Here is an 18,345-nt window from a genome sequence, read left to right as displayed (position 1 = left end):
CATCTATCCAGTACGTTGTGCCACATTTCCCACAGCCTAACTAAAGAAAACCAAATGAATTTGGAATAGAATTGACGTCTATGCAAATAAAGACAGATGAACAGCTCTTATGCAATCCTGATTTATGATAGGGACTCAAATAAAGCTAGCAAGCCTGGATTATATAAAAGGAAAGCAAGCCCGACTCAGTTAGCTTCTCTAGGCTCAGGACTTTAAAATGAAGACCCTTTTACCACTGACCTTTCTGTTTTTTATTAGTTCTTCAGGTTGGGCAAAAGATAGGCACTACAACATAGGCATTAAAGAAACTACTTGGAACTACGCTCCTTCTGGTAAAAATACGCCCAATGGAGAGCCTTTTTCAGAAGATCAGTAAGTAATACCTTTGCACTGAAAAAGTTATTTTCAGAAGCAAAAGTTGATAATTGTTACTCATTGACAAAATGCTGATGAGGAATTTCTCATGACTGACCCTTTACAGGCACGTATGCTGTTAGAAACACTTTCTTTGTTTAGCATAAGCATGGTATGCAAGACAGATACTAATATAAATCAGAACTTGTTATTTCTTGAAATAATCACTGCTCTTGCCCTCCTGACACCTTATTTCAGGGACCGTCTCTAATTCTGTTTATCATCAATTTTGTTCATGTGGTACTCAAGGTATAAACAACACTTTTCCTTCTGCTGTTCTCATTTTGATTTTTCTTTTCAGATAATTGGGGGGAGAAAATCTAGAAGTTATTAGTGGGGTCTTGATTTACCATGATTTTGCAGTAAAATGCCCCAATTCTACCCACAAATCCACAAATTTATTTAAACATGTCAGCAATCCTAAGTCACGGGAATTGATCTGATGCTCGAGAGTAAACTTGAAGTGGGGTTGGAAGCCTACATGCAGTGCAGTCCAATTCGGTGCATCTTGTAAACCACAATGCCACGTGAGTTACTTGCTGCATTCATACTTGAGCTCTTCATCCAGTACCTCAGCAATCTGCTCACCTACAACACCTTTTTTTGACTCCCTTCACATTTTCTCCAGCATGTTTTAGTTGGTTTAACACTTTTTTCCTTTCCCGTCGAAATTTGTTAAAGCTCTCTCTCTCTTTTTTTTTTTTTTTTTGCAGAGAGTTTCAGTCCCAAACACAACAACAAGAAGATCAAGATAGAAAAAAATATGTTTATAAAAAGGCTTTGTATTTTCAGTATACTGACAACACATTTCAAACAATCATTAAAAAACCATCCTGGTTGGGATTTTTAGGCCCAATAATTAAAGCAGAGACTGGAGATGTCATTTATGTACATGTAAAAAATTTTGCTTCAAGACGCTATAGTTTGCATCCTCATGGACTCACCTACAGTAAAGAAAATGAAGGTAAGTAGATCCCCTTTCCTTACATTCCTGAGCTGTTGCTTGTGGATAGTATACGCACCAGACCTCAGGAAGAGCAAGGTAATCATGAACTGGTTGTCATTATGAACCAGGAATAGTTTGGGGTGAATGCAGACACATACTTCTGGTGTCTTTAATGTTTATACCCAAGACTGTCCTTTTCCAGTTTCTCATCTTGAATGAGTGAGAGCCCTTGTGCAATGCCTAAAAAAGAATTTCTCTTCACTTATACCTTTTCTTCACCTTAAAAAAAAAAAAGGTTTCTTTGTTTTTGGCTCTGCTTTTTTGGTAGGAGACACTCATAAGCTAAATGTGAGGTTGGCAGAAATCCTGTTCTGCACCCGTCTCATTTCCATTTCCTAGTAGATGAGGACCACCCTCCTGGAAAACATCAGCATCAAGAGAAATCACTGCCTTCCAGACAGAGTCTTCTCACTTACACATCTACGTCACAGCTGCGTGATGGTGCTGGGAAAAGGAGGGGAAGAGAACACAAACAGGGTTTTGCGAGGCTTCAGGAGACCAGGAAAACTAGGGAAAGAGAGCTTGGGCTTGTCAATGGTGGAAAGTAGACATTTGTTCCCAGTGTTTGACATATGTTTCTTTAAAGGTCTGCCATCAATCTTTAGACAACTTTAGTCCCACTTGAGAAGAGTACCACTGGTAGGATGGGTGCTTCTTCCAGCAGAGGCTCTGGGAAAACACAGGCAGTGGGAGCATTAGATGCCATTCCATGATCCATCAAAATTATTCTGCCATGTTACACAACCATCTTGCAATGATCACTGCCTCTTAAAAATGCTATATATCATAGACATATGATGGGATAAATGGTAACAAAAGTTTGTTTTTTCAATTGTTTTAAGTTAACACTCATGAGTTAGACTGAGACTTGATGATTCCCTCAGGGCAGCATGAGGAAGAAGCTAGAAAATGGCCTGAATGAATCCTCTGGACTGAGACAGACTCAGAAAATTGAATGGGCAGCTGGGCAGGGAGAGAGCACAAGTCAGTAAATTTCTTCACGTTCAGTGTGAAGCAAGAGGGTCCCAAACGATGGATAGAGAATGGGAGACTGCTCTTGCTTCAAATTATTTTATTAAATAAAGGAATTTTATCCATAATAGGATCCCACCCACAAGGGGTAGGGATCTGAGGTGAAATTCTAGCCAGAGAAGAAGAAAAAATGGAGAGCAAGGTCCCAAGTTCAGAACTGAGGTAATAGCTCAGGGTGACATAAGTAAGCTACGCAGAAGGCCACTTCAGACTGCAGTAGGCTTCTTGGAGGTAACACGGGTACCTCTTGATGTCCTGGGTCTCCAGTCTGACTGGCAATAATAAACAAAATATGGAGAGAAATTCAGGAATACAGAGGTCACCGCTATATTTAAAATCTAGGCACATAGTAGGTGCACAATAAACATTTGCTGAATCATTTAGTAAAGGTGGTGCTAGTCTGCTAATATACTGCCTGCCTCATTCCAATTTAGTCTAGAAACTGTGGCTAAGCTGAACATTCAAGTGGAAGCCAATGAAGAGAAGTTTAGGGAGACAGGAGGCAGAGGAGAGGAAGGGAAAATGCACAGTTTGTTCAAAAATACAAATTAACATAAATTCATGGCTTAATGGAAAAAGTATAAGTCACGTTCAAAATAGTGCTGTCTAATGTTTACTGTAACCACACTGCAGAGTATGTTTTCCAGGTGCCCTCTATCCTGACAATACTACGGGCCTGCAAAAGGAAGATGACCACCTGGAGCCAGGGAAACAGTATACTTACAAGTGGTATGTAGATGAGAATCAGGGGCCTGGCCCCAGTGACAGTAACTGTGTGACAAGGATTTACCACTCCCATTTAGACAGTGTAAAAGATGTGGCTTCGGGACTTGTTGGAGGACTTCTGACTTGTAAAAGAGGTAACATATTTTTAAGATCTCATTGTAGAAATAGAGTCAACCAAAATGTGTGGGTTCTTCCCTGCTCTCCTAGAGGAATTTTGCTGTCAGAGGAGCTCCATTTTCCTGCTTAGACCTTGATTCTGTAATCAAGAATGCGAACTTGCCATCTTGGACTTTGAGCACCAGAGGGCGATTTTAAGTGCAACCCTCAGTTCAATCAATAATGCAGGCTGGTCACTAGGTGGTAGTCAAACACAGTAAACTGCACTTCAGCCAGTTAATCTTACAGCAGAAATAATCCTTACAAGGAGGAAGCTTTACTGATATGTTTCTAACTTGCAAGGAAATACAGGGCTTTTATATTCCGATTTGGTTCATTATAACAAGACCAATGAGGTGACAGCACTGGATTATAAAGTTAGTGAGCAAATTTAACTTCCTATGACAATCAAAGTGTAAAACTTTAAGTGAACTACCAGTTCTGTATAATAAGTTTTTTTTAACAATTTCAGTTTTCTGTAACAAACACATCATGTCAAGGTTACAGATAACGTTCCTTTGGAGATAAGTTTTTAAACCAACTTTTGAAGAGCTCATTGACCTTCTCTAATGTGCAAGGAACACAATTGCATGATGACAAGATACAGAATAAGTGTATGCTTAACTTTAGTCTAAATATTTCCAAACTTTCTCCTTTTTCTGTTTAACAATGATAATTAATGCCTTGCATTCTCACCATGTATGTGAATTGCCATGAATACTTTCTTGATCACAATATTCTAACTTACGCCCATAGTTTCAAATGTAAGGTTGATATAAAATATTTGGGGCTGATAATAATTTTATATTATATTGTATTTATATATATTATATTATGTCATATTTATAGTATAATAATTTTATTCCCACTGTCCTAGGCACTTTTCTCTTTGTTTAATCCAAGCTCACAGAGTGATGATTCTGGGTCATTTGTTTCCACCTGCATACTAATGAGTCTGAAATCTTTAGTCCCAACTCCTCTACTGATGGTCAGGCTGGCAACTTGGTATCTCCACTAGGGTGTTCCAGTGGTGCCTTAATCTCATCATGTTCCAAAACCCATCATCTGCTCCTGCCCTGAATCCCTCCCTTGATTCTGTGTTCCCTGCCTTAGGAAAGGCCCTGCCAGGCCCCATTTAGTTGCTGGAGACAGGACCCTGGGCATCATGTTCCTGCTTCCTTCTCCCTCATGCCCCACTAAACACTTCAATCAATCAAGTCTTGCCAGTTCTACTTCCTACACATCACTAGATCAGCTCATTTCCCTCCAGCTCCACAAACTCTAACCAGGCTCAGGCGACTGTGGTTCTTTTGCCAGGATGCCTCCAACAGACGCATGGCTGCACTGCCAGCCTCTAGGGCTTCCCCTTTCAGTTCATCTCCACTTGGTTTTCTGTCTGAGGGTTGGGGCGAGGGGGTGATTCTGAGAGGCCAAGCTGATTCTATCGCTCCTTTGCTTAAAGTCCTTCAGCGGCTGCTGATTATTCTTATACTGAGACCAAACTCCTTACCACCTTAATTGCTGCGTGGAATTTTCTCTCTAGACATACCCCAGCAAATTCCTACTCAACTTTTAGATAGAAACTGAAGTGTCACTGACTTCAGGGAACATTTCCACACCCAAGATTCAGTGAGCTGGTCCCCAGTGCCCTGATCTTTTCTACTAAAGAACCTCACACAATACTATACTGTATCACTTATTTATTGATGACCGACACTGTTGATTATAAGCTCTGCAAGGGTAGAAGCCTGTCTTGCTCACTTTTATGGACCTAGCACTTGCTGTAGAACCTAACACATTACAAATGTTCAATAAATATTTGTTGACTATAAGCATAAATGGATAAATCAGTTAATATAAACTAGAGTTGTGATTAGTTTGAGGAAGCACAAATTCTGAGAATCTGTACATAGAACAATCTCATGTGATAATAGTTATCAGATGTCGACACTCCAGAAAGTTACTGATGTGCAGAAAAAATGAGTATGGATTCTTTAAGTTTGGCTTCATTCATATAGATATATAATGTGCTTTTTAAAGTTTTTGTAATCTTACATCACAAACACTTACCTTTTCCATGTGCCCTAACAACTGACAAAACTGTAGATCCTTTTTCAATAAAAATGTTGTATTTTTAACAATGGTTCTGATTATTATCTATATGAAAACTGAGAAATTTTGTTTGTTTCAGGGACGTTGAATGGAGACATTGAAAAAAATATCGACAGGTCCTATTTTCTAATGTTTTCTACTACTGATGAAAAGGAAAGCTGGTATATCAATGAAAATATGAAAACGCTGAATGAATCTGGCAAAGTTAATACTAGTGATTCTCACATTCTCATGCACTGTAAGATTAAAAAGAACTTTCTCATTTATATTATCCTATAATCCTAACTGCTGTGATACTATTTAGTGACTTCCCTTTGTCAAAATCTGTTTAGTTGAGTTTATATTTTTCAGTTTTTCGCTCAGGGTATACTGGCTGACATGCAAGTCATCTAGTAAATCCTGCCCGTTTCCAAAGTTTCATACAAGTAATGTTTGATAGATTTGTGTTCTGAAGTCTGATATTGGTTAAAAAGAGATGGTAAAAACACAGGAAAGATGTAATTTTAAGTAATAAAATATGATAGAAAAACAAAGACATGGCTGGCCAAGTATCTAATGAAAATGTGTTTTTGTCCAACATACAATTTTTCAGAAAAGATGTTCTCATAGCTTCAGTCACCTTTATCCTTACTTTCTTCTCTCACGAACTTCGTTCCTTTCTACTCTTTCCTCTTTTCACTGCTTCCCGCCTTTCAGCTTACTTTTTTGCCTTCATGATAGTTGTATATATTTATGGAGGACAATGTGATAGTTGGGTACATTCATACTGTGTGCAATGATCGTATAAGGGTGCTTCGTATATCCATCACCTCAAACATTTGTCACTTCTTTGTGTTATGAACATTCAACATCATCCTGACTGGCTATTCAAAGATATGCAGCTCTTTGTTGTTACTGTAGTCTCCCTATGTTACCATAGAACACTAGTCTCATCCTTCCTCTCGCTCTACTATTTTATATCCACTGACCACCCTCTCCCCCTGCCCTCCCTTTGCCTTCTTCCCCTCCCCCAGTCTCTAGTAACCACTACTCTACTTTCTATTTCTATGAGATAGCTTTTTTAGCTTCCACATATGAATGACAACATATCTCTCTCTGTGCCGGGCTTATTTCATTTAACATAATTTTCTCCAAACACATCCATGTTGCTGCAAATGGCAGAATTTCATTCTTTTTTTTATAGCTGAGTAGTATTCCATTGTGTACATATATCATGTTTTCTTAACCCATTATTTGTTGAAAGACATTTAGGTTGATTCCAACTCTTGGCTATTGTGAATAGAGCTGCAATAAACATGGGCGTGCAGGTATCCCTTCAACATGATGATTTCCATTCCTTTGGATATATACTCAGTAGTGGGATTGCTGAATCATATGGCAGTTCTATCTGTAGTTGTTTCAGAAACCTCCATACTCTTTTTCTGTAATGGTTGTACTAATTCACATAAGAGTTCCCCTTTCTCTGCATTCTCACAAGCACTTATTTCCTTTCTTTCTTTCTTTTTTTTTTTTTTTTTTGTGACCGGTAAGGGGATCGCAACCCTCAGCTTTGTGTCGCCCACACCACACTCAGCCAGTGAGCGCACCAGCCATCCCCATATAGGATCTGAACCCGTGGCCTCGGCACTCTCAGCGCCACACTCTCCCGAGTGAGCCACGGGGTGGGCCCCTTATTTTCTGTCTTTTTAATAATAGCCATTCTAACTGGTGTGAGGTATCTCAATGTGGTTTTGATTTGTGTTTCTCTGATGATTAGTGATATTGAGCATTTTTTTCATATGCCTACTGGCCTTTTGTATGTCTTCTTTTGAAAACTGTCTATTCAGTTCCTTTGCCCATTTTTTAATTGGATTTTTTGTTCTTTCACTACTGAATTGTTCGAGCTCTTTGTATATTCTGAATATCAATTTCTTGCTGGATACATAATTTGCAAATATTTTCTGTTATTCTGCAGGTTATTTTTTCTCTCTCTTATTTCCTTTGCTGTGCAGAAGCTTTTTAGTTTGATATAATCTCATTTGTTAATTTTTGCTTTTGTACCCTGTGCTTCTGAAGCATTATTCATAAAAACTTTTCCCAGAACTGAAGTGTTTCTCCTATGTTTTCTTTTATAAGTTTTACAGTTTTGGGTCTTACATCTAAGTCTTTAATCCATTGTGAGTGGATTTTGGTATATAGTGAGAGAGAGGGGTTTAATTTCATTCTTCTGCACATGGATCTCCAGTTTTCCCAGCACCATTTATTGAAGAGGCTGTCCTTTTCCCAATGTATGTTCTTGGCTCTTTTGTCAAAAATCAGTTTGCTGCAGGTATGTGGATTTATTTCCGAATTCTCCCTTTGGTTCTACTGGTCTGTTTTTGTGCCAGTACCATGCTGTTTTGATTGCTATCATTTTGTAGTATATTTTTGAAGTCAGGGAATGTGATACCCCTCACTTTGTTCTTTTTGCTCAGGATTGCTTTGGCTATTCAGGGTTGCTTGTTCCATATAAATTGTTGAATTGCTTTTTCTATTTCGATGAAGTATGTCATTGGTAGTTTGATGAGGATTGCATTGAATCTGTAGATTGCTTTGGTTACTATGGTCATTTTGATAATATGAATTCTTCCAATCCATGAGCATGGGCCATCTTTCCATTTTTGTGTGTGTCTTCTTTAATTTCTTTAGTCAGTGTTTTATAGTTTTCATTGTAGAGATCTTTCACCTCCTTGGTTAAATTTATTCCTAGGCACTTTATCTTATTTCTATTGTAAATGGGATAGATTTCTTTTTCTGCAAGTTCGAGGTTGATATATAGAAATGCTACTGATTATTGTATGTTGATTTTTTATCCTGGATCTTTACTGAATTTGCTTATCAAGTCTAGGAGGGTTTTTTTGGTAGAGTCTTTAGGTTTCTATATATGTAAAGTCATGTCATCTGCAAACAAGGGCACATTAGCCAAACTGTTTCTCATTCAGATACGTGTGCATACAATGGCTCAAAGATTCAGGAGCAAGTCTTAGAGGGATGTGACAGCTGAACTGTTTTTCTGATCCAGGGGCATGGGTGCACTTTGGCTCAGCTAGCTGAGTGCAGGTCTGCTGGTGGCCCTTCCACTGTGCCATTTCTTGGGGCCTCGTGCAAGGTCATGCTTCCCTTGGTGGTTCAGGAACTAGTCTACCAAGGGCAGAGCTGCTGAGCCATTTCTCAGAAAGTGGGTGAGATGGAGCTGCAGTCTGGGGCTTATCCAGCTGCTTCTTGAACTGTTGGTAAGGCCACTAGGCAGGCCTGCAGTGAGGAGGCCCAACCAACCATTTCCCAGTTGGTCAGTGGGGCTGCTAGAGAGGCCTGCAGTGAAGGGGCCAGTCCAGCCACTTCTTGGACTGTTGGCAAGGCTGCTAGGCAGGACTGTTCAGGATGGAACCACCTGGCCAGTTCTCTGGGAGGACACATATGCACTTTATTTCCAGTGGTGTGAGGGCATGTTTGTTAGGGTAGAGACCCTGTGATCTGTTTGGGGAGGGGGAGGCTCAGTCAGCTGGTAGGGCTTGGGGGGAGGTAGAAGAGGAATGAAGGGCAGTCTGCCTGAGGAGGGTCTGCCTGTCTGATCTCTGGTCGGGGACGTGAGGGTACATCAGTTTAGCAGGATTAGGTTGGCTTCCCAGACTACAGAATTAGAGTCACAGCTGCTGTGAGCCCAGGCTTCAAGCTGCCCACATCAGGATGTTGTAGCCTCTCCTGTGAATGTGCTGGGACAAGAACAGAGCCTTAAGGCAGAATGGCTACTGGACCCAGGGCAGGGTGCATCCCCAGCAAGAGCTCTGGTTTCAAGCTGGCACCGTCCTGCATCAGCTTGGGTCAAGAGAATTGGGGCTGGGGAGTACAGTTTGTGCTACTGTTCTAGAGTGATGCAGTGCATGTATTCTAGGCCATTCCCCACACTTGGCTCTGGCTTGGCCCACCAGTGGATTTGCCAGCCTCTGTAGTGAGGATGGGGGTTGGTGTGGATCTTCTGCCTAACTTTTCACCACAAGGGAAAATTTTTCCCATGCCAATCCTATTGTCAAAGACATGGTGGCGGCTGAGGCCATGTGCCTTTCTCTCCTCTTCATGTCGCCATCCTGGGCTTTCGTGCTCCACAGGGATCTCACCAGTCTCCTGCTGTACTCCTGTGTTTTTCCACAGATGCTCCCTTCTGCCAATATTTAGCTGTCTGTTAGTTGTTCTGGTCCTTTTCTGTGGGAGGAACACACCCTGGGCACCTCTAGCATGACGCCTTTCCCTGCCTCCTAATGCTCTGTCTCAGCTAACTTTTTCCTCCTCTCTCTAAAACCTTTGTGCTCCCCTCACTTCCAATCACACCCAACATGTATCTTTTACATGAAACACACATCAAGTGTCATAGATTATGTGCGAGAACAATGTTGACACTACAAGGTTTACAGAAGGAAATGCATAGAATTTTTACCAGGTGGTCCTGATGTACTGTGCTTGATAGGTTACTATACATTTATTTTCAGCAATAAATGGATACATGTATGGAAGTCTGCCCAATCTCACCATGTGTGTGGAAGACAGGGTCAAATGGTATTTTGTTGGCATGGGTGGTGTAGTTGACGTACACTCCATCTACCTTCATGGACAAACTCTGATCTCTCGGAATCACAGAATGGACACCATAATGGTCTTCCCTGCCTCACTGGAAGATGCCTTCATGGTGGCCAAGAGCCCTGGAGAGTGGGAGCTGGGCTGTCACATATATGGTATGGATTTGTTACTTTTGCATAATACAAGGTTAGAGAACTTCCAAGATTACAACCCATTATAATGTCTCATCTTACAAATGAAATTGATATCTAAGAAGGTGATATGGTCCCTTTTGGAAATAGTCTGTGATGAAAACAGAACTGCAATCCAGCCCCTGACATTTTTCGCTCTATGACAATAAACCCTTTTAGGTACATAGGATTTTGTTGTTGCTTTTACAAAAAACTTTTATATTCATTAGCCTGTGAGCCTCACAAGAACCCTGCATGCCAGACAGAGGAGGTATTCTTACTTTTTTTTAAATTGAGGAAATAAGTTTCAAGAGATTAAAACACGTGCCCAAAACCCTTAAGAAGCAGAGCCAGGAATTATACGCAGGACCAACTAATTCTAGTTCAGTACTCAGTAAACCTCCTTATTTTAGTTTATTTTTCTCTTCAATCACATTTGCCATTTAATGATAGGGTAGTCAGTTATGAAGTTATTGATCTTTTTATTCTTAAATATGATCAAATTCTATAGATGATTATATAAATGTTTTATTTTTCAATCAGAAAACTAATTGTCACTAGAACTGTAGAATTAATTTTATTTTTCGGGTACAAAATGGATTTTACTTCTCTGATCAAAATATTTCTTTTTGTAAGTCCCAAACTTTCGTTAGTACCATGTTTTAATTAATTATAGCAACTAAGTGACAAGTATTTATTAGGATTCCCTATGTGCCGTGTCCCTCCCAGGGCTGTGAGAAAAAGAACCACTTAGTTTCTTCTATTGTAACTCAAGGACAAATTTAATTATAAAACTTAGAAAGGAATATCATTTTCAGGTTAATGTACACTCAGCCCCAGCTACTCTGAGCTACGTCGTTTGCAGATGATACCCTAAAGCCAGGTCTTTCCACCTCAGCTCTGTAGAAAGCCTAGGATCAGTCCTAGACACAGTAAGAAAGCTCCTTAAAGCTACTTGGCCGACGGATCCCAGAGCTTTCTCCTGCATTTCTTCTTTTTCTGTGTTGCTCTACAGTTTTTTTGTTCTTTGGTTTTTTTTTTTTTTTGTTTGTTTGTTTTTTTAATTTACTGCTAGTCTTTTTTTTTGGTAGTAATTACAAGAACATATGAATGCTGGAAAAGGCAGAAAGGAAGGAAGGGAAGGGAAAAGAAAAAAAGAGGAAAGAAAGAGGGAGGCCTTGAGTAAACCAGCTGATAAAATTTTGGTAGCTTCAAATTGGTCATAGTGGGAGTGTTTACGCCACAAAAACTGGCACATAATCAGATTTTGTGTTTGTTTTTGGAGAGCTGCTTTAAGAACACACCATTACTCCAACCCCACCCACCATCATCCCAGTTCCGTCCCCAGAGAGTAACCAGGTAATCAATTTGGTGTGAGTTCTTGCAAACCTGTTTACTCTGCATGTTCACACAATATATATGAACATGTAGAGATAAAAACACATAGCTATGTTTTGCGTTTAGTTTTATGTAAGTAGATAACACGACATATAATATTCTGCTGCTCACTTTCGTTGCTCATCATATCGAGTCTTGAAGTATTTTTCCATGACTTTCCCTATGCATCTAACTGTTGCATGGTTTCCTATATTTTGGATGTAATCTAATTTATTTAACCATTTACCTACCGATAGACATTTAAATTGCTTTTTTTTTTTTTTAGTTTATTAACAATGTTACAGTTAACAACTTTTTCTATGTCTGTTTTCATGAATGTGCAAATATTTCTTGTGGCTAACCATTAGGAAGTGAAATCATATAATGGAAGAGCTTTTAATTTTAACAAACGCCGCCAAATTGCCTTCCAAGAAGTCTGTATTAATTTACACTCCCACCAACGATGCTCTAAAATCAAAACACATGACTGATGCCCTCATGAAAATGGATCTGCCTTGATTTTCTTCCTGCCTGCCAACTAGTTACTGTAATAAACCACCTAACTCATTAGTGACTAGTGGTAGTAATTTCATACCCATGAGGGAAGATGTTCCTGGCCAAAGAGACTCTCAAATTCCTCTCAGTAGGCAGGTGACTTCTTCATCTGGGTGTTGGTCCAATGTTGATCATTATTCTCTAGTAATATATGTCCTTTTAATATTCATCTTTGCATTCTGGGTTTTATACTTGTTTCATACATTTTAAGTTTTTACATAGATTCCATAAATAAAATGCATCAGATTTCTCAAAGAAAAGGAAAGTGTCAATATTGTTGGCTAAAATTAAAATTATATACAGACAAGAAAATTTTCTTGATGGTTTAACAACATTCTCTACTTGGGCTTACTGTTTTTCAGACACCATGAAGGCATTTTTCAATGTAAGGAGCTGCCAAAAACCTTCAACAGATGTTGCCAGGAAACGTGTTATACATTACTATATTGCTGCTGAGGAAATTCTCTGGAATTATGCTCCAACCGGTATAAATTTCTTCACTGAAAAAAATTTAACAGCAGCTGGAAGGTAACAATTCACTGGGTAAAATATTTATGGTTAAATAATAAAGTTCATTGAAATTTTTTATAATCCAGTACCTTCTAAAAAGGATTTAGTCATCTTATAATTAAAAGAAACTGATAGAATAGAGACAGGAAAATAATTGTATCAATAATTGGAATATATTGAAACTAAGGATCATCGCTACACAAAATTCTCTAAATGCCTTGGCAGTTAATGTAAAAGAAAACATACTGGTCGTCTTATTCCTAGTACTAAATTTTAAAATGGACTTATTTTATGCTTATGAAACATTTAACAACATAGTGGGCGATGTCGTCAATAGCAATTTTACAAAAACCTAAAAATATTCTTCATGTGTACTATACAGTTCTGCTAAGAGTTGAAGTCATAATTAAATCATTTTATTTGATATCCTTAGGTCATATTCTACAAATATTATTTACTCGATAACATCTAAGAATGCATTAGCAATTGCTGTTTTAATGATCAAAAACTAAAATACATTGCTGTGGCATCAGCATTTAAAAGTGGGTGAGAAGTATTTCTGATATTACAACTGCTATGTATATTTACCAATTTGAAGACTGAAAGAGTTTTAATCCTTCTGGCCTATTGAAAGAAAGTTGTATGTCAGAAAAGATCAAGTTCTAAAGCCACCGAAAAATAAAATTTTCCATAGTATTTGTTTTTCTCCAATTCACTCACAGAAAAGTTGAGAAAACAAAGAATACTATGTCAAGTGAAGATTTCCTTACATTTTAAGCTCATTAATAAATTATTCAATCTGTGTGATGAAAATTTTGTATTAATCGTCAGAAGGATAATTGGGCTTCCAGCAAAAAACTTAGATTCAGAGTTAGGTCCTATCCTTATTTTATATTGACTAAAATAAGAATGGATTAGTAGATTTTTTCATTTTGCTTTATTCTCCTGGCTATGAATTTCTATGACGTCTTAGCACAGCAAGTTACCACTTCACTGTTAGGAAACACTTTTTCTTAGGGGCTTTTTTTTTATTATGATAGAGAAAAATAAGAATGACATCTCTCATCTCGCTATTATAGCATCTCTGTAAATAGTTGCCCTAAAAGCAATATTTGTTACTACCTTCCTGAAAAAATCAGACATCATGTCTTTTAAATTTTTATTACAAAAGAAAATTTGCAGATAAATGAATAGGTAGATACATATAGATATTTATATACATATGCATTGACAAAAGACTGAAAGGATATCTATGAAAAATAGTGACAGTGGTTGTGTATAGATTGTGGGACTATGGAGATTTAAATTTTCTTTGTTGTACTTTTCCTCATTTTCCAAATTATCTATAATGAGCACGCATTAGTTTTATAATCGGAAATAAATTACAAGTATTTTAAAACAGATGTGTGTAGATTCTTGCTTTCCTTTGAAATGATCACTGTAACTACAAAAGTTCTTTGTGTATCTACTTTCTCTGCACAGTGAATCCCAGATATATTTCGAACAAACCCCAACCAGAATTGGAGGAACTTACAAAAAACTAGTTTACCGTGAATACACAGACGCTTCCTTCCAAACACAGAAGGCAAGAGAAGAACACCTTGGAATCCTAGGTAAGATTCCATTCGCAGCTTGTGGGTTATAAACACCACTTATATATATTATGTGCATCAAAACAGAATTCACAACTCAGTTTTAGAGATTTTAGCTGTCATCTCATAACCTTATGAAAACAATACATTGATTCACCCAATGATTTAAACTGCATTCTTTCATCCCTATAAATCCAATGAGATGAATATCTTCATGTGATTCAAATAACTTTATGAGGCCCTAAATCATCTACATCTGCTGCAGTTGGAGCCGTTTCTGGTTCATGGCATCATCCTTTTAATTTTTTCCTAAAAGAACCTTACTACTTAGACACAACCCAATAATTACTTTCATGAAAAGCAAGGACAAATGCTAACTGTGTTGGTTTCTAGGCCCTGTCATTAAGGCAGAGGTGGGACAGACCCTCAAAGTCACTTTCTACAATAACGCCTCTCTGCCGCTCAGCATTCTTCCCCATGGACTGCGTTACAACAAGAGCAACGAGGGCTCATTCTACAAAACGCCTGGAGGAGGTAAGCTGAGTTCCAGGGAGGCCCAAGTGAGCCATACTGCCATATAGTGTGAGCAAGAAAATAAAGTCCCCCTAAAGTTGTTTTGCAGCCTACTTTACACATTGTAACAGCTCAGTGTACTAACTGTGGCAGAGTTGTTCCTTCAGTCCTCATGCAACTGTCACCAGGTACTGTAAGGTGACTGCAAGATAACAGTTCATGCTCTTAGAGATCTCATAGACTAGACTAGGTGTAGAGCTAGTGCTTGGGCTCACAGACCCCTCGAGCCCGTTGTCCAGACTGGGTCACAAACCCTTCACACGCAGGTCTACGAGCTAGGTAATAGGAGAAGGTCCTGGGAGCCAGGGGTGAAGAAATAATAGGCTTTATTCAGAGCTAGGAGCAGCAGACCTAACATAGCTTTCCGGAGCGTCCTCTAGAAGCTTGGCCCATCTGCTCCCTTAGTCCTTTATACTCTAAGTCCATAAACCAAAAAAAAACAACCCGGATGTGCATGCACAATCACACCAGACAATAACAAGGAACACCCGTGCGCACGCGCACACCCACCTCAGATGCTGGGCAAGACTCCGAACATCCAAGGGGCCTTGACCATTTTCCTTATATTTTCCCAACACTAGGGTACCTATGGTTCCCGGTTGTATTTTATAAATGTTTATTGCTAGGTACCCCTCCACCCTCCTCACATGTAAATCCTGGTGCAACGTTTGTCTATACATGGGAAGTTCCAAAAGATGTGGGTCCTACCTCCACGGACCCCACCTGCTTGACGAGGCTCTACTACTCCTCAGTGAATGGGACGAAAGACACCAACAGTGGCCTTGTAGGCCCTCTCCTTGTGTGCAGAAATGGCAGTCTTGGAAAGGATGGCAAACAGGTGAGTCATGAGGCCCAGTCAGGTATGCCTTGGTGACAGGTTGCCTGAGACAACTGCAGAGGAATGCAATGTCACAGGGCCACAGGAGTCAGTAGCCTCAACTTCCTCTGTGAACTGATGTCCCCCGGTTCTATTCTTTCCTCAGTTCCAGGCCTGTGTCTCTGCCCAATGAACACTCACCCTGGCATGTCCCACAGACATCTCAAAACTATTTTAAGCCTTAATCTCCTGGACAGCCACTTACCATCCCTCTGTCCCCTAAGGCAGCCTCTTTTCTTCTGTCCTGTCTGTTAACTACGTCACCACACTTGGGGCTTCCATCCACACCTCCTTCCTTCCCACTTCACGGTAATCGTTACGTTTCCAATACCCCTGCCTTATTTTAGGCACCATTATCTCTTCATGAATTCCTTCCCTTCCTGACTTCTGTTCCCACTCTCATTCCACTTCAGTATAGTTCCATAGCCCTCCTAACAGATCTGGTTGCCGCACTTCCCACACTGAGAGTCACCCCACAATTTATTGGCTCAGAAGCCAAAACATTATATCCTGCCAACCCCTCTAGATTCATGTCCTCTCCCACTCCTGTACTGCACAATTAACTTCTTCTAATTGGATAATTAGAACTGGCTAATTCTGCCATACTGCAGAATTGGCTTGTTGGTAGTGAAGGCTATTGTACATCTCTGATGTCCCCCTCTCTTCTCTCCATCCCGAATGGCTGTTCCTCACTGTTTTATCTACCAGAAGGGGAGACATTTAAAAAACTTAACCTGAGGGTCTCTTCCTTCGAACACTATTCCCTAACTAAAGTTAGTTGAAGCTCCTGCATACATGGTTCCTTATGTATGTTTCTATTAGAGAATTTGTCCATGCAATTATTTTTTTCTGGCCTGTCTCTCCCACTAGACTGTAAGTTCCTTGAAAGCATACACAAGATTTTATTAATTTTTTGTGGCAACCACAGCCCCTCTCTGGCATATAGCAGGTGCTTGATGAATGAGTTTCCTTTTTTGTAACTCACAAGTGAACTAATACCCAAGTTCTTTTCCACAGTTAAATAAAAAAATTCATATTTAATAAAGCCTTATAAGTGCACGAATATATGTACAATTGAATGTATATTTTATTCAAAACAATATGCATGTATAATTATCTATGTCATTAATAGTCTCATAATTTTTATAGTACATCCAATTTTTATGTTTTCTCTAAAACTACAAATATATTTAAATTATCAATAAACTCTAAAAATACAGAATCTCTAGAATTTAAAATACTTTATTTAACTTACTTTCCACAGAGCATCCTATGTGAAAAGCTGTTGTAAGGAACTGTGAATAAAGAGATTTAGCTTTATGGAGTTTAGAGGTAAAAGTCCCTAGAGTAAGAGCTTTATATGAAAACAAACCACAGGATTTCTCTCAACTTCTTAGTTCTCTAATAACTCATTCACTGGTATTTATGCCTGTATATGAACTGTCCACGGTCAGAAGTCATGTGACCAGATTTTCCACAAATATACAATTTCCTTGTGTGGGAAGTCCTGTATACAGATCCACCATTTGACTAGATTTGAATATGAACTTTCTATACTTCTTTTTTTTTTTTTTTTTTCTTGACCGGCACTCAGCCAGTGAGTGCACCAGCCAGCCATTCCTATATAGGATCCCAACCCGCGGTGGGAGCGTCGCTGCGCTCCCAGCGCCGCACTCTCCCGAGTGCGCCACGGGCTCGGCCCTGAACTTTCTATACTTCTGATCTATTCCTTTTTCTATTCTCATCCACAGAAAGGAGTAGACAAAGAGTTTTATCTGCTTGCCACAATATTTGATGAAAATAAAAGTTATCTATTAGATGAAAATATCAGAACATTTACCACAGAGCCTGAAAACGTGGATAAAGAGGATTCAGACTTCCAAAACTCTAACAAGATGTACTGTAAGAGAAAATTTAAATTACAAGATAAATGCATTAAGTACTTATTTATTTCATTTTTGCATAAAGAATTATAGATTAAGAGAGACTTACATTTTTCCCACAAAGGTTGGCTAATCCATTTCATGGTTCCTTTAATATAATTTCCCAATAAAATTATTGTCTAGTAGGGTGATTATCTTTAATTTACCTGGTATTTATCAACAGCTTGTTGATGTAATACATTGTTTTATCTAAAGCTAAATGTGAAATAGAAAAGTCACATTTTTCTCTATTGCCAAATTTAGTAGGGTGGGTGTGGTGGGGTGTTTGTTGAGCTGGTTGGGTGGTTTGTTGGTTGTTGGTTGTTGGAAACTGGACAGTGTAGTGCAAAAAGGGTTGGTCTAGAATCAACCCTAGTTGTATTAACAGTTAGTATTAATAGTTTCATTCACTAACTGAATGACACTAGCCAAGTAACTGCCTCTCTGGCCTTGTTTTCTCAATTCTAAAAGGCAGGGGTTGGCTGGGATGATCTAGTGAGAGCACCGTCTAGTTCTGCCATTCTCTAATTTTATAATGTCATTGTAGCTCCCTAGGAAGTGAGGTACAGATAACAGCAGAGGTGAGGAAAGGTGTAAAAAAATGCTTTAATTAAAAAAAAAGTTTAAAAAATTGAGATTCTAGCATGAGTGAACTGCTTTACGATTAGTGCTTTGTTGAGTTTCAAAAGATATCAAGTGCCAGTAAATTACTCTTTTCTTTGTTGTGAATGTC

General features: G+C 38.9%; 1 protein-coding gene across 1 annotated transcript in view; it reads left to right on the top strand.

Annotated features, from left to right (window-relative positions):
* The first annotated feature begins 217 nt into the window (after positions 1-217).
* Positions 218-18,345, top strand: part of LOC134381060 (ceruloplasmin-like) — a 34,321-nt gene continuing 16,193 nt past the window's right edge. The window contains exons 1-11 of the mRNA XM_063101154.1: positions 218-372; positions 1,128-1,378; positions 3,100-3,312; positions 5,526-5,684; positions 9,949-10,191; positions 12,501-12,666; positions 14,131-14,261; positions 14,634-14,774; positions 15,184-15,195; positions 15,440-15,651; positions 17,442-17,592. Of these exons, the coding sequence (XP_062957224.1) occupies positions 218-372; positions 1,128-1,378; positions 3,100-3,312; positions 5,526-5,684; positions 9,949-10,191; positions 12,501-12,666; positions 14,131-14,261; positions 14,634-14,774; positions 15,184-15,195; positions 15,440-15,651; positions 17,442-17,592 (1,834 nt within the window). The remainder of the gene's footprint in view (positions 373-1,127; positions 1,379-3,099; positions 3,313-5,525; positions 5,685-9,948; positions 10,192-12,500; positions 12,667-14,130; positions 14,262-14,633; positions 14,775-15,183; positions 15,196-15,439; positions 15,652-17,441; positions 17,593-18,345) is intronic.

The sequence above is a fragment of the Cynocephalus volans genome, chromosome 1 (assembly GCF_027409185.1).
Source record: "Cynocephalus volans isolate mCynVol1 chromosome 1, mCynVol1.pri, whole genome shotgun sequence".
NCBI classification, from domain to species: Eukaryota; Metazoa; Chordata; class Mammalia; order Dermoptera; family Cynocephalidae; genus Cynocephalus; species Cynocephalus volans.
This window is presented reverse-complemented; position numbering and strand designations above follow the sequence as displayed.